The sequence below is a fragment of the Caloenas nicobarica genome, chromosome 7 (assembly GCF_036013445.1).
Source record: "Caloenas nicobarica isolate bCalNic1 chromosome 7, bCalNic1.hap1, whole genome shotgun sequence".
Taxonomy (NCBI): Eukaryota; Metazoa; Chordata; class Aves; order Columbiformes; family Columbidae; genus Caloenas; species Caloenas nicobarica.
In genome coordinates, this window is record NC_088251.1 from 147,972 (window position 1) to 164,913 (window position 16,942).

Below are 16,942 nucleotides of genomic sequence, written 5' to 3' on the forward strand. Positions count from 1 at the left end.
ATAATCAGCTTGTACATTCCTAGAAGAAATCTACTGTACTATCTATTCCATCTAAAATACTGGAAACCTGTTGTATGTGGCAGTCTTCCAGTAAAATATAATACACAGAATCACAGAACCATAGAATGGATTCACCATTCATATTATTTAAATTCTAAGTACTTTGCTTGCTGCATCATTATGCTAATGCAAAGAATGTTTAATAGTACCTGATTCAGGCATATGTATTCGATTGTAGAGAATCTGAAGAGAAAAATCTCTGGATACAGAACTTATTCCTCCCGCTTTAAAGATACTGAGAGCTTCCAAAGGCAATTCCATCAGTAATGTATCTCCTAGTAATACCACACACAATCCAAAGTCCATGGCTGTACCTACAGGACATGACTGAGATTTAGTAGTTCTCAGTGGACATATAAATAATTGAAGTTAGATGTAAAAACCTAAATTTCCTCTATTGTATGACACCCGAACTCCATTTTACTGTGGATTAAGTGCATTATGCAAAAATATTTCTTTTGATACCGTCAAGCTTCTATGCATATGCACTTGTGAGCACTGATTCTTCAGAGGGAAAAACATCCACGTATTAATAACCAACCAGCTCAGATGGAAGTCCAGGTATATGTATTCAAGAAAATGATTTTTGGAAATGCAAAATTGTCTTAGTGGTGTTTGGCTAAACAATATAGGGTTGTAAAGGAGCTCTTATCCAATACTAACTGTGTCTTTCTGCAAGAAACTTTCTGGTTTTGTTATTTAGGAAAAAAGTACTGAATATCATTATGACAACACTTTCCTGTTCTACAGAGAAACAATGAACACGTGGAAGACAAGTTATTCAGTCTTTGCAGAACAACAGAAACAACCAGCTGCCGGATTGCAGAAAGAAACTCTTCTAAGTAAAAGCAAATGCAAATTTATCTCTATTTTTAGTAATTTTTAATTGAGAAACTTCACTGTTCCCCAGCGTAAAGCAAAAACCTTATCCCCAAAGCAAGCCGTGGGCTTGATCACCTCTTCTCTTGGAACATGTTTAGGGACATGTTCCACCATTAGGCTTGCATTAAAGCAAACAACCTGTGAGATGCCATAAAGTAAAAAGCACAAAAAGACAAAACAAAAACAGATGAAGAGACTTAAGAAAGTTCTGTCTTTTGGCTTTTCTCCCGAAAAGTCTGGTTTGTAATAAAGGCATTTAATTAGCTGTCTAGAGCCCACATAGTTTAGAAGACTCTAAATACACGCAGAAGGATAGGTCCATCCCATGTATCAATAATCTCTTTGGAAGTATACTAAAATACTTGACTTGACATGGAAAAGAAACAGATAGAACCACTGCTAGAGCCATTTTCTTCTCCCTGGTGTCAAAAAAATTGAAACTAAAGGGACAGGATTTTTGTATATTTGTACACACACACATTGTACTCTAGAGCACATACCCTGCATTCGAGTGTGTTTGGGGTCCTTGTCTTTCACTTTTGTTTTTCCTGATCCAGCTGCTGAAACTGATGTGTTCTGTTCTCTGCGCAGAGGAATTGCAGTGAAAATATTGCCAGCACTAATACTTACGTAAGTAAAGGTTCTCACAGAAAACACAAAGACAAAACTGCTTCAATCTCAATGAAGTTTTACACCACCGAGGATGTACTCTCCCTGGAGTTCCTTTCCTTTGGAAATCCCATCCTTGACTAGTTAAATTAGAACGTTTCATCCTGAACTCAATACTGTATAACTTAGTCTATCATATGGTTCAACCTTGCATGCACTGTCTCTCAAGATGTAAGAAGTTCATTCAACAGGGTCTATTCTTGCTAAACCCCTTCCTGTATTCGCAGGATTCAGTCACCATTCTGTTTTCACAAACGATGATAGAACAAGTCTAAATGTCTTACCTGGTATCAGAAAAATTGACCTGTGACAGCACTGGTTTCAGATAGTCTTCCATCATTTCTAATATTTCAGAGAAATCTGATGTCAAATCATGTCCGTTATCATGTGTTTTCTCTGTTGGAGTCTACCACACACATTGCAATCAAAACCAGAATACTTACAAAATGCTATTTAACAAGGATGGAGTGTGTATTATATGTTAAATCAGAGGCTAAGTCAAATAATTTGAGACATCATAAAATGGAAAATATAAATACAGAAACTGAGTTTCTAAACTTCAAAACACCACTCCTATCAGCAAAATATTCTAACATAGGAATCAGTACAAGATTTCAATATTTATTATTTAAGCAATTAATGTATTTCTGCAATTTCAGTGTGGAAAGTCCAGCAGCAAGGAAAGATAACGCGATGCTCCAAATAACGGGAAGAAATTGTGAAAGGACAACTTTGAGAAGGAAACAGAAACTGCAAGATGAATGTAGAAGAAGCAAATGAAAGTGTATGGAGAGATCAGTGGAGCAAATTTGGTAAAGAAAACTTAAACAGAATGAAGAAAACAGATAAGGAGATAATAAAATCATGTAGGAGAAGATGACACTAAAACATGAAGCTTCTAAAAGCCAATAGACGTGCACACAAAAACACCAGCTGGGAAAAAGAGTTCAGCGAAATGGTGAAGAGTGTTGGTGTTAACGAAAGGATTCTCACCCCCACTTGTTTGTGTGGCTCTGTGTGTGCTGCATGCACAACTAATGGAAGTTGTAATGCACATGCATTTTAAAAGCCTAAGCCACTGTTTTGTGGTCCATTCTATCTGACATTATCTTTTCACCTTTTTCTTTACTTAAACAACTACAGCAACCTCCACTTGCCATCACAACAAAGGCCAGCCAGGGACAAGAGAAAAAGTGATAAACGCTTCAACCATCTGCAATAATCAGTATTTTAACTGAAAGAAGCTAACATGATGAGTAATACAGAATTATAATTCACGAACCAGATATGTTAAAATTGTGTGATTAAAATAATGAAAAATTGTACAGAAAATTCAATATTTTTACCCCTACATTAATGATGGAAATAGGTCTACACCAGCTTTGGTTAATATGCTATATTTAACAGTGAATTTTGATTTATATTGAAAACCCTAAATTTTATCTAATGGAGCCAAAATTGAAGTAAATTAGAATGCTAGGATGTAGACTTGCACATTCCATGTGTAGAACTGTCACCTTGCAGTTTAAAAGCTGATGTGGAAGTCACAGACTTTTCCAGTGCAACTTGACACTGCACAACTTGCCTTCACTGACTGTGAAAAGCAATGTCCTTATAGAACTGAGCCTTCTTGCAGTAACAGAAAACTTTTATCATCTATATTTTAAAAGTGTTCATAGCTACGAACTTGGAATTCCAAGGAAATGTGTCCTTGCAGCAAAATTTTGTGACTAACAGACTTGGATCAACTGCATTCGGACAAACAGCTATAGTGCAAAAGATAATGTGTGTTCTAGAAGTTTTTCTGGGTTGGAAATCGGTAATAAATCTCTGGCTGAGATAGTTTTGAGTAAAGGGTTGAGATCCCTTTTTTTTTTCCTTGGGACAGCTGGATCTTTCCTGTGATGCGAAAGCCAATGCACATTTGTAAATGCAGATCTTAGAGGTACAGCTCATTTTAAAGTATATTGATGTCAACTGCATCAATTTTCAATTCTGATAAACTACTCAACATTTCAAAACTGCTGAATGACACTGAAAACAGTGACAGGATAACACAGTAAGATTAAATTTTGAAGCAGAGTACACAGCATTTAGTAACTGTGAAGAGAATGGGTGTTACACTTGGAAGAAACTGAAAATTCTGCACAAAGAGTGTTTCTAATAGTTTTTTAGTACCTGTTTTTCATCCTATTTTAAATATAAAGTAATCAAATATATTACCACATCTGTTTTGGAGGTGCACTCTTGCAAGTTTTGAATGACAGTCTGTTTAAGGTGACTCTTCATCTTTTGCTGCTTGTAAAGATGCACTTTTTCCAACAAAATACAAAATGTATCAGGATTCACAGGAAATCGAGACACTTTAGCTTGCACTATTAAAAGGAGGATAACACCATCTTAAGACTCTTTTTGAGACATCATATTTGTACTTCAAGAAATGATTGTACAGAGACCACCAATTTCTAAAGCCATGGTATTCTTTGAAAATTAAATAACCGTTTATATATTTAGCACCAAATATAAAGAGAAATGTACAATGAAAAAAGAAGTCTACAATTATTTACCTATAACAACCTTAGCCTTTAAATATAAACAAAACCCCTGTAAATTGTGATTAGATACATTATATCTGATAATGGAACTCATGTATTTAGGTATTAACTTTCCTCTGGTATTAATAAGAGTTACAATTATTTTAAAATTTTAGTGACTGCAACAGTGAAAGACATGAGCCCTCTCGTAACATCAGTGCAATTGTTTTTCTCTCTTAGATGTCAGAGGCACTTACTCACTGGCTGAGCGGGTTTTCCTTTCTGCTGTGCAGCAGTGGCTCCTGGCTTCCCAATCAATGAACTGTACAAATGTGATCTGTGGAACGCAGAAAACTGATGAGTAGATCATTTGACTGTTCAGCCTTGTTTATATAATGCAAATTTATCAGATGAGTAATTATTATCCTCTAACGTTCTTTTATTACTACGTTTCCAGCAAGGTAGATTTTTATTTGTTCCATGACAACTGTTTAAGACTTTTCACAATTGGTGAGGATACCCATGGTCAGTTGCTCTAGCTGAATTTATGAGCAGTTCCTAATTAGGCTGCAGTAATGAGATCATTTGTGGCTTTATAAAGCTAAATAGGATCCCTCCTAACATTTTGAAGAGCATAAGCAACCAGGGAAATCAAAAGTACAGAGAAACACACAGCTTTGAGCTGCTGGCAGTTTTATTTATATATTAATTTGGCCACTATCATAAAATTCAAGCCCAGCAAACTAGAAGTAAAAGGCAATAAACAACCAAATACTGATTATTTACAGGTTAAAAAAGATTACATTTGTAACAAACAGAATGCTAAACTGAAATTATGAAATTTTATACCTGTCTTCTGAATGCTGGAGAATTATTATGTAGAAATTAGGTGGCAATTCATCCATTATATTAAAATGTTCAGCAGGAATACAGAGATTTCTCCACGCCTGTACAATAATTCCAAAATAGCATTATTTTCATACATTTTATAATTGCCAATCTCAGTTCTTTCATCAGAAAATTGATAATAGTTCTAAGACAGACAGTGCTAATATTAAAAAGAAAAAAAAAAAAGCAAGCACTTGGCAGCCGTGCCATGACAGGAGGCTCCATGCAACCAACAGGGAACACTTTTTCACTGTGGGGGTGATTGGGCAATAGAGCAGTTGGCCCTGGGAAGCTGTGGAGTCTCCATCCCTGGAGATATTCTGAAGTCACCTGGCTGTAGGTGGCCCTGCTCGAGCAGGGGTTGGACCTTCAGAGATCTGTTCTACCTCTCCAGAGCAGGAGACTCCACACCAGCTCTGGGCAGCCTGGTCCAGGCTCTGGCACCTCACAGCAAAGAAGTTTCTCCTCGTGTTCAGATGGAACCTCCTGTGCTTCAGTCTGTGCCTGTTTGCAGCACCGCAGTTTGGCCCATGCCCAGACTCACAGATAAAATGTTCCTATGAATGAATGAACAAACGAATGAATGAAAGAATATCAGGCTCTTTTCATAGGGTAACACCTGCATGGGGACCTGAGTGTCTCAAACAGGATGACTGGATGCTGTCCAGACGGTGACAAGAGTCTCTGTTGCAGGGTCCTTTACAATAACATCTGCAGCTGGACTGGGTGAGACTCACACAGAATTAATGATTTAAGCATGCAGAACTCTGACATCCAGCTGTACCGAATTGTAACTATAAGACAAACTGGAATTGCATCCTTAAAATCTGACTTAAATTACATAGCTCATGCCACACAGATAACCTGGCATAAACAAAACCACAGGATAGTACATACTGTACTAATAAAAATGTATTAATATTCATGATCAAGTCAACCCATTACTCAAATAAGGAAAAAAAAGTTTAATAGAGTTTAAAGAAAACAGATGAAATATTATTTAATTCCAGGAACCACTGAAATTACATATACTTGTGTATATCTAAATGTATGCCTAAGTATATATGTGTCTCTGTATATAAAATACATATAAACCACTAACAAGTAGCATATCTCAAAAAGTTACCACTGAAGTAGCAGTCAGTTGCTGTTCCACACTTGTCAGAAGATCACTTGTGTTTCTGTTTTGTGTTAAATGTCTCTGAAGATGCAGTAACGCTGCCAGCTGAGAGCTGCTGGTGTTAGATGTAGCTGTCAGAAGGATACTCTTCATCCTCAGAGACATCGAACAGCTCTGTAAAATTGTTGTATCTGTTTATTTTCCCTCCCCAAAATAACACGCATACATACATACTCTATATTTGTTATAACATGTATATATGTTAAAGTCTCTTGGTTGCAAAGTGAGACAGATTAGCCAAAGCCTACCTGCTATATGTGTTTACAATCTAATCTAAACAGGCTGGCAATAACTTAGGAAGATTTCTTAAATATGAACAGCTAGAACTGACCTCTGACTACACCTATCATCTGTGTTCCTGCATTTAGTCATTTAAGGCCTACATGGACAGGTAAATGCCTGTGTTCTGAACTTAGCTTTTCAAGTAAGCTGAGTCTTTTCTGTGTTTCTGTGCCTTTTACTGTATAGCCAGCACATCAAACATTGTAACAGACTTCCTACAAAGAGCAATATAAAGAGTAAGACTTCATATCCTTTTATTTCAGCAAACATACCAATCCTGTCCTTTGAACCAACACTTGCTAAGAGCTAAAGCTTTTTTTCTTTTTTTTCTTTTAATGCAGATGTCACATTAAAAAAATGCAATTCAGGTTGACCTAATCAAAAAATCCAAAGGGAGGCCTAATATTAACATGGAGTGACTTTTTTTATATACAAACCTTTCTGTGCAGCACGGTAACTGAATCAGCAGAATTTTTTGCCCAATAGAAGACAGGACTGGTCATGGTTTTGGTGCCTCGATATGCATTCTGCTTAGCTTGTTCACTAACGAGTACGACAGCAAACCATAAATAATATGGTGTGCTGCAGGAGTACAGGAATAAAGGACTGAACTACAAAAACCAGCGTTAGCTGTTTTCTAATTTATCAAAAGACCTACTTAGTCCATTCCATTCACAGGCAGAGGTATTTGCAAACCTGAGAGCTGACACGGAGGCAGGTACTCACTGTGTGCCCTGACTTCCTGTGGTTGCCCTGATGTGGCAAGAAGGAAATTAGTACAAGGTGCATTTCTGTATTTCTACAATGGAGAAGATGGTGTAGGAAGCGTGTATGATTTGTTCCTGATATAGGGAACATACACCTTACAGTGACTTGTCATCTCTGTGATGAAGGCGCGTACATGAACGATTCACACACCTTCAAGCCATCTGTGGGACCACATGTGTAGGTGTTGATTCGACAAAGTAAACGTAAACCTTTCCTATCTACTTCAAAATAACAAATGAACAAGTCCAGAGAAACATTTTTTAAATTATTTGTACGGGAAGGAAGAAACTGTATTTTGTGGTAATGTCTTATCCTAGTTAATCACATTATAGGTATTAATATTTAAATATTTTCATGTATGCAATTGTCAATGATAACATCAAGTCAAACACAATAGATACTAGAACTGTTAAAAAGCTATCGATCAAACATCTTGAACTCAACAAACATATGTATTTGATTACCTGTATTACTTGCTAGTTCTTATATGTATGTATACATTGCATTTCATATGACCAATTTTCAGGCTATATGAACAGACATTTTTGCTTATGTAACTTAAAAGACCCTTTTTATACTGGAAAGAATCACAACACATTAGCTGCATTACCTGATGAAGTGCCAAAAACTGGCTAGTTGAAACTGGATCGAATTGTTGAAAGCATTCAACCATTTCCAAACTAGCAGGAGCCAGGATATCACTAATATTGTGCCTGAATGCAATACTCATACACTGTAACAACACTTCACTGGATTGAGAAAGGTATTTCTCAGCCAATCTATATTCCTTCTAGATGATAAAAATAAAAAGGTTTATATTAAAATATGTATTAATATTAAATATTTGTTATATGTATACAGATTACTAGTGGTTTAGAAAATATAAGTATTACCTGTAGTATTACATGACTAATTTTAACGTTTTTTCTCCTTTTTAAGGCATTTACTTAATGTATGATCAAAATATTCCAATATAAATTATTTAGAAGACAACAACATTCATTATACATCAAAGAATAAATATTTTAATAAGATACTTTCTTTAATAGAAAGTGTGTACTTAGCAGAACAGTATTTAAACTCTAGGCAATATGAGCCATTTAGAACAAAGGAATTTTCTGTCAATTTTCAGTATAGTTGTTTCCACTATATTTAATACAAATAAGCCCACAAATCTCTTATCTCAGGTATTTACTGATGATAGTAGCAACACAAACTGTACATTCCCAATTCCTGTGCTTTGACCTGCAGTAGTTCACAAAGATCAGCTTACCATACAACACAACTTATATTTTGTAAGAATTTTACAAAAGTTTTGTGGCAGAAGCTCTTTCTGTCTTTGTTCCCAGTCTACAGAATGCGATGCTCCCTTAGAAAGGCCTGTGTGTGAAGCAGAGGGAGCTGCCTGTGCGTCCTGTCCCGCTGCTCCAGGCTCATCAGCGGGAAACCGAAGGAGAAATTATTTATTTCTGGGAGCACCTGAAACGCTCGGTCAGGAGCTCCTGGAGCAGGTACTGAGGGGCAGGACAGAGATGGGTTTGGGAGTGTTTTGGAGATTTTTTTTCTTTTGTAAGATCAAATCTATGTTACAAACATTTCTATTATCAGTTCAAACAGAACTGATAAGGTGAGGTGACTATTACTCCATAAAAAGGAAGCACGTGAATTCTAATACAAGCACATATGCTAACATACCTTTAAGTCCTGTATTTTCCTCCTGTACTTATCATACTGGCATTTATCAGACAGTGAACTGCTGTCTGTCACTTCCTGTTCACTGCATTCTGCTGAAGTCAGGGAAGTTTTTGCGATGTCTGATTTAGCTTCTTCCTACTCATCACAGTATAAAAAAATAATTAATCATTCCATTAAATATGTCTGGCTTAATTTCTTCTGTGAAACTAGGAGAAAATGGAACTCATCTTAAACCACCTCACTATCTGAATCCCTTGATGGTGAGAGATTTAGCAATATTATCAGGCATCAAAATTTCTCAGTATGTATGATAATATGACTAATAGAAACTAGAAGGACTCCCATACAATCTCTAAGATTTTGATTTTCTGGTATTTGTCCTCCATTTCTTCTGAATGCTGTAACTCATCACTGAATTTATGACTCAGTCAGCTTTCCTTTTCTTATATGGTGTTCTTACTACAACACAAAAAGAACTTACAAGTCTGAGCTCTTCATTTAACAAGTCATGACTTCTTTACATGGATTCAGAGACCAACCTTTAAGGCATTCAAGGATATTTTTTTCTTTCTCTTTTGAAAATATTGTATTTAGCATATGTCAGGAACAAATTTAAAAATTATCTACATGACAATGGCATGTAAGAAGACGCATTTTTCTGAAATTAGTTGGTTCAGTATTAATTTTTATTATGGCTTGTATGCAATATGCAAAACCTAGCCCTACAGAAAGTGTAGTATACAGAAAAAATATCCTGGCAGAAGAACTTTACACATAGGAGCAAATGTAAAGGCAGAAAAGAATGCATACCACAGCATTCGGCTTCCAGTAAATCTCTGAATGTACAGGATCTGTGTTAATGGCAAGTAAATGAAGAGTTTTTCCAGTGAGATAGAGGCATTTGGATTTCATGGTGGGACAGCCTTTACAAAGGTTCTGCACATTTACTAACTGAGCCAGTGCAATATGGCCCACAGTGCGTTCCATATGCTTCCAGTCCTGGTAAAATACATATTTACGTTTATTTGCTCATATATGCCCCCCCCAACATACTTTAAAAAAAAATGTAACACAAATGTTTACATACAAACACATCTCTTACATGCGATTACACTATCAACTACAAACAAGCTGTCTTTCGTAGATATACAGATTGATTAATAACCGATTAAAAAAGAACAATCAGTGCTGAGGAAAACATGGGATAAGGGGAGGGTACGGCAGAGAACAGTGGGGACACTGCTTTGCTGTGACAGCATTTCCTATTGCCAGGGACAGAAAATGGGCAAGAATCACTGCTCTGTTCCAGTGGGGCACGCCTGTGTTCTTATTCATCAGCTCAGGCAGTTCTGCTTAACACCAACTGCTTTCAAAAGAAGATACAACAATGCAAAAAAACCCCCACATCAATTATAAACCCTCAAGTAATTTCCCTGCTGTTCTCAGTGGTTTTTAAGTCTCTGCATTTGAGAAACAAAATCTTTATGAGAACACAAAACCAGAAAAACAAAAACAATCGACAACGAACACAAACAACCAAAAAATAAACTCTTTCCAGGACAAAAACCACGCACTTGAACTTTCTTTGCTGCAAAAATACATGAATGGTCTGGGGACCCGTTTCTTCAGCAGTGGAAGAAGTTCTGCTATGGAAATATCCCTGGGAAACTTCATTAGACTTTTATATGTAAATCATAGGACTAAATATTTTGTATTACCTGTTCTGTTGCATCATCTTCAACAGTTGCCCTGAGGAACGCCTCCACAACGTCATGAGATGATGCTTCTCTCTCTTTTTTAAGCTTTTTCTCAGTAATAACAAGATGAAAAATATCTAAGAGAATTTCTACAAGATTTATTTTCCTGTTAGCTAGTTGCCTCATTAATGGGATACTAACATTTGCAGTCTGAAATACAAAAGAAAGTAGAATTCTAATTTCAAATATTTTTGCAAATTTACCTGGTAAGAAGTTAGAATGTTGTATTTGTTTCAACTAAAGATGCAAACATTTTAACAATATCACCTCAGTAGATCAGAGATATTGCTATGAAGATATTTGAGTAATTTAAAAGATGAAGTTCAATGTGAAATATATTACAAGGCAATCAAAGTAGCTGCATAGAAAAAGAGCAGATGGGGTTTTGCTTTTCATGTTATATGTACCTGGTAGAAATATCTAATTCCAAAGGAGTTACAAATGTGTACATAAAACCAGAAATTTAATATTAATAGATTTGGCAGCTGCACAAAAATACTTGCTCTTTAAAAAAGGCAAAGCAGAAAACAAAGCTGGATGCTGGAGTATACAAATGGAACACACAAACAGGCTGCAGGCTTCCGTTACCCAAAATGCAGGCTTGCTTTATTTACACAATGTTCTGTGTAACCTTCCTTCTTCTCCTGAGAAAAACACTTGATTGTGGAGAATTTTAAACTTCTGAGGTATTTAGTTAATCAAAAATATCTGCAAGTTTAGACTTTTGTAGCTATTAGATAAATTTCAGAATTAAATAAAACTGACAAAGACAAAAAAAATCCTCTCATTTCTGCTTCTCTTCTTCTCTTTTTAAACTATAAAATCGATTGGAATGCAATTTTTCCTTCTATATTCAAACAATGCCTATAATTACAGGAAGACGATGTCATTTAGGGCTTCCAGGAATTATCCAAGAATGAGTGAATAATACAACTAAATTTATTTTCCATGAGCAGATACATATATATAATCTCCATACCTCATTAACTGCAAGTAAGTTACTAACATCATGAAACACTTCCTCTGTTTTAGATACTGCCCTCTGAGCTAAGTTATAAGCATCTAGATAGTGACTATGTTTTTCTTCTTCGTTTCTTCCCTGCTTGGCAATCATCCTGAAAAAAAAAAAACAAAACCAAATCACCATAAACCCAAAGGAACTAATGTAGGAAAGTGTTTATTTTTATGGTGTCAAAACTATTGAACATATCTAATAAAATAATGAGATTGATAGATTAGATTAATAGATTAAATAGATTAATTCTGTACATGTGTCTTCTAAATGTTCAAATAGGAAAAGTGAACACTCACACATTTTTTCATGGTCTTATTCTTGGAACTGTACTGCTGCAATGCAAGAAGATGTCAAGACACAGAGGGAAGAAAGGCAAATAATATTCTAGAGGATGTATTCACCAGGAATAAAACGGCCGAGTAGTCAGCTACCAAGCGTATCTGTCCTTTCAGTGGGACATTTTGGAACCAGCTGGGGGACAAGGCATACGGTATTTTGCACTTCTGCTATTACAGCAGTTTTCAGAGAACCATTTCAACAGCAACAATTGTAAAAGCCAAAATGCCTTTACGAATGGGAAGACAAAAAGCTGACTTAGAGACCTGACATTATGTTTTGAGCTCCAAGCCAGCACAAAAATCACTAGTACCATGTAAGATTAACTCTGCCTTCAGTGAAAAGAATTTCTGAATCTACAGTATTTTTCTGAATATAGAACACATGAAGAATACAAATAGACCTGTAACACCAAGATATAAAACCTGACAACATTACCTGCTCTTTGCCGTCTTTAATTAGACTATAAAAATGTAAACAATACACTTTGCGGACTAGTTGAATAAAATTTTTCATCAAAGGTATAATCTTACCTGCGAATATTTGCACATTCTAGCAGTATCTCAGCGCTGCAGTTTTTGTGCCCATAACAAACGAAGTCCTTCTCAATTTGAACCAATTTATTGTAATATTCTTGTAGCATATGTGGCAACTGACAAGACTCTGCATTAATTGTCATACAATCTTGGGCAAAATGTATCTGAAGAAGCGTTTTCCTAGGAATAAAAATTAAGTACAAGATAGCAGTCAGAAAACACAGGCTGTGTTTGAAAACAGACATATTTCTCTCCTTTCTCCTTTAAATTGCAAGAAATCTAGAAAAGGCCTCTTCATTCTTTAAATCTGTGCTCTACAAATTATAGTAGGTCCTGAAAAAAACCAAAATATTATATTTTCAGATTAGAACTGAAGTGTGACTTGTTCCATGTATCTAATTATTCAAATTGTCTAGGCCTAATCAGTCTTCTAAATGTAGCGAAACTGAGGACACTATTGGTCTTCCCTTTCTAGTCCAGAGGTTTCACATTTCTGGAAAGAGAAGGAAATTTAAACGTGATAAACAGAGTGCTTCAAAAAGATAGACCCGATTTCAAAGATGCAGTGATTTCAAATTGGGTTCATCTTTTTGAAACACCCTCTATTTCTCTCCTTTTACCAACACAGTCGAACTTGTTTGTGCTTGGATTTCAATGTAACCAAAACATCTGTTTAGTTTCACCATAAAAAGACACATTGCATCATGGTGAGAAGGAGGTCAATACTGCAGACTATGACAGTGTTGTTGAAATATCTGTGCTCACACAGACACCTCTGCAGAGGCAAATGTATCCTGCTCCTTTGGAAAACCTACAGCACAAATTCTGCACAGCAGGTTGTGGTATCTGAACTAGCTCGCTCACTCACCAGGTAGCAGGGCTGCATACGAGAATGAACAAATCGGAAAGGAAATTTAAATTTTAAAAAAAGCAACATAAATTACTTAAAAGAAAAATATTTGAGAATCCACAGAATGCATCATACTAATATAAAGATGAACAGTAAAAATCACCATGTATTTGCAATGTAGGTGCAAAGAGGATGGGCATAAAACTGTTACCTGGCTTCAAGGGATGCGATCATAAAACCCAACTCCGACTGTCTGTTAGGTCTCTTCAGGAAAGTAGATCTTAGCACATTTACAGTGTGTTCCAGTATCTCACAAGCCTGCACGTAACATCAGAAATTTCATAATTCTATTTTAGATGTCTGTGTATAATACTAAACATTCATTTAGAAAGCTTAAATTTTGTGCAGAACATGTTAAGTATCTTTCCTTAATATTCGCCAAGAGGACTGATTCTTGACAACTGTAAATAAGTCTATAAAGTATGAGTTATGACCATATTTAGATATTTTGTTATGATAAGTGAATGGAGCACATAGACACATGGAGAGAAGATGAAGCCAGACTCAGAGGAACATAGCAAAACAACCACAGGCAGCACATTCAACTTGGAAAAAGAGGAAACCTAAAGAGATGTTCCAGTGTTTGGCCACCTTCATAGTCACTTTTGTTTTTTTCCTTGGGTTACAAGGGCCTAGAATGGCTGTGGAATCTCCATTCTTGGAGGTATTTGAGAAGGGGCCGCATATGGCCCAGAGCAACGTGATTCAACAGGTCAGAAACTGCTCCTGTTTCACCTGGGCTTAGACCAGATGACCTCAAACCTAAATAGTCACTGGATTCTGTATTTCACAGGCATCCTCTTAGGGACAGGTTCCTGCATCCTTCCTTACACTGACCAGCATATTAACCCACGAGTAAACCTTACACTACTATAGTTGCCACTGGGGGATGTAAAAGAAGTCCCCAGCTAATAATGTTGAATGAAAAAGCCCTTAGATGATGCTCAAAACCTCACCTACAGATTTTTCCTTATTAAAAAAATTTGCTGCTGCAGTCATGTTGGTCAGATAAGTGGAGGAAAAAATAAACATAAGACCTCATACATTTCATTAATAGCTATACTGGTAAAACCTTAGTAAATACTCTCACTGGTAACTATGTATTTTGTTCTTCAACGACTGTAAATGTGAAATCAGCCCAAATCAAAATCATCCCTCTATACAAAAGACTCACACAGATTATCAATAAAGGACAGATCCTCACAGACACAACAAGATTATATTTATGCTGAGACTCACGAAAGTTAAGGGTTGAACAGTAAATGCATATTTTAATGTTAAGGGTCAGACAGGAAAAGGTTTTTAATAAATATATACATTATACTTACAGTAGTATCTTTCAGAATCTAGAAAGAATATTTGTAAAACTATTTTAAATAATTTAAAAGGAAGCATATACTAGGAAATAATATTGCAAGTTATAATCTTTATTAAATATGGAAAATAAACACATCAGTGTTAACAGAATTATCTCAGTACAAAAGCATTCTAACCAACGGAATCAGATCTCTGGGATTTAGTTACTTATAGTAGATTACAGTTGCTCTTCTTTCAGTAGAAAGATATACAGTTTATGATAAAAACATCCTAAACTTCTGTGGGTAAAATCTCATTCCTATGGGCCTATATCCGTTTGGAATCTGCAATTAATGTTTGTTGAATGCACAACAGAGAAAACAACATTAACTACATTTAACACTTATTTTTGCTTTTATTGAAAAGCAAAGGCTCTTTACCGAAAGAGAGGCACCACTGCTGAAAAAAAAAAACCCAAACACCAAACAAAATACCACCACCACCACACCCACAAATCTTCCTTACCATGCTCTGTGCTCCTTGCCCCTCTTCCTCCAGAATTGCCTCTATCAGACTGAGGGTGCTGTCGTACCAGAACCGCTCATCTCCCCCCAGGCACTGAGCCTCCTCCAGGAGCGCCCGGGCCTGCCCGTGGTTCTGTTCCAGCTTGGCCAACACCGCAAGGACGTACAAGCACCTGGACACATCATACAGGGCCCCCAGATCCTAGGAAGAAAGATATGTGATCTATATACAAAAGATCCGCTACTGCTATTCATATTCGCTTTTATTCATATTTTAGATTAAACTTATGAATAGGCACAGAAATAAATAGTGAATGGTATTTCCTCAGTTATCTGTAGAATTTCTTAGTTACTACTTATATTACTTTCATTTTTTCAAAAAACATGAACTGTCTATCTCCTATCAAGAACTTCAAATATACCTTATATATCTTTATATTCACTTACCTTCTACCCCACAAGTCAAATAAGCTATTTTTCTGCTATTATTTAGTATGATATGTATGTCTGCTGTCATTTTTCAGTATCTGATGAAAAAAATGTGGTGACGAAAAATTTTTTAGTGAGCTGGGATCTAGATACTTGAGAGCTCCAGTAAATTTACAATGCTATTTTATGCTAGTTGAATTATATACGAGTAGTAGACAAGAGACAAATATAGTGTACAGTACAGATCGTACACTAGCATACAGACATACAGGATACTACTAAGAAATTACATCATTAGAATTATTGTCCTCCCTAATGTCTTTTGAATTCTTCTCAATGTAAAATACTAAATTAATGTGTTAATAAGAGACATATTTTATTAATGAATATATTATTAATTATTCAAAGTATTCATGATCCAAGCTAAATACACATAGGCAGTTTTTACTTACATGAGAAAAATTATTATGTGGAATAACAGAATAACAATTACATTTCTTTAAAAGTAAAGTATTTATTGCAATAGTTATGATTCAGTAACCCATATAACCAAGATGAGAGCTACAATAGAGAATAGTACATAGAGGAAGAATATCTTCAAGGTAAACCCTTCAGGATAATGAGATGATGTGGATTTGTTTGATGGAACATATGTACACTTATTTCAGACCTGCCAGAATTCTAAGCCATAATTTCAGTGTCAGTGGCTGCTTATCAAAACACAGCAGTGAAACTGTAATGAAATTCAAAATGATATAACTAGACATTCAAGTGAACAAAATGTTGAAAAGATGGAGCTACATGCTCTCTCTCTCTCTTACAAGCAAATCTTGAATGTCCCTAAACTATTTTAACAAACAAGGTTTGCATATACATACATATCAGAATCACAGGATTGTTTAGGCTGGAAAAGACCTTTAAGATCAAGTCCAGCGATTAACCCAGCACTGCCAAGTCCACCACTAACCCACGTCCCTAAGCACCACACCCACACGTCTGTCCAGCCCCTCCAGGGATGGCGACTCCAGCACTGCCCTGGGCAGCCTGTTCCAATGCCCCACAGCCCTTTGGGGAAGAAATTGTTCCCCAGATCCAACCTCAGCCTCCCCTGGCGCAACTTGAGGCCGTTTCCTCTGGTCCTGGCGCTTGTTCCTGGGGAGCAGAGCCCGACCCCCCTGGCT

The 16,942-nt window shown here is 36.2% G+C and overlaps 1 protein-coding gene across 1 annotated transcript in view; it reads right to left on the reverse strand.

Moving 5' to 3' along the window:
* CFAP46 (cilia and flagella associated protein 46) overlaps window positions 1-16,942 on the reverse strand; it is a 70,195-nt gene that overhangs the window by 8,474 nt on the left and 44,779 nt on the right. The window contains 16 exon segments of the mRNA XM_065638943.1: window positions 210-374; window positions 1,443-1,525; window positions 1,896-2,017; window positions 3,835-3,986; window positions 4,342-4,348; window positions 4,407-4,482; window positions 4,995-5,092; window positions 6,160-6,327; window positions 7,874-8,053; window positions 8,959-9,093; window positions 9,769-9,957; window positions 10,677-10,865; window positions 11,695-11,830; window positions 12,600-12,782; window positions 13,664-13,770; window positions 15,334-15,534. Coding sequence (XP_065495015.1) covers window positions 210-374; window positions 1,443-1,525; window positions 1,896-2,017; window positions 3,835-3,986; window positions 4,342-4,348; window positions 4,407-4,482; window positions 4,995-5,092; window positions 6,160-6,327; window positions 7,874-8,053; window positions 8,959-9,093; window positions 9,769-9,957; window positions 10,677-10,865; window positions 11,695-11,830; window positions 12,600-12,782; window positions 13,664-13,770; window positions 15,334-15,534 — 2,191 coding nt within the window.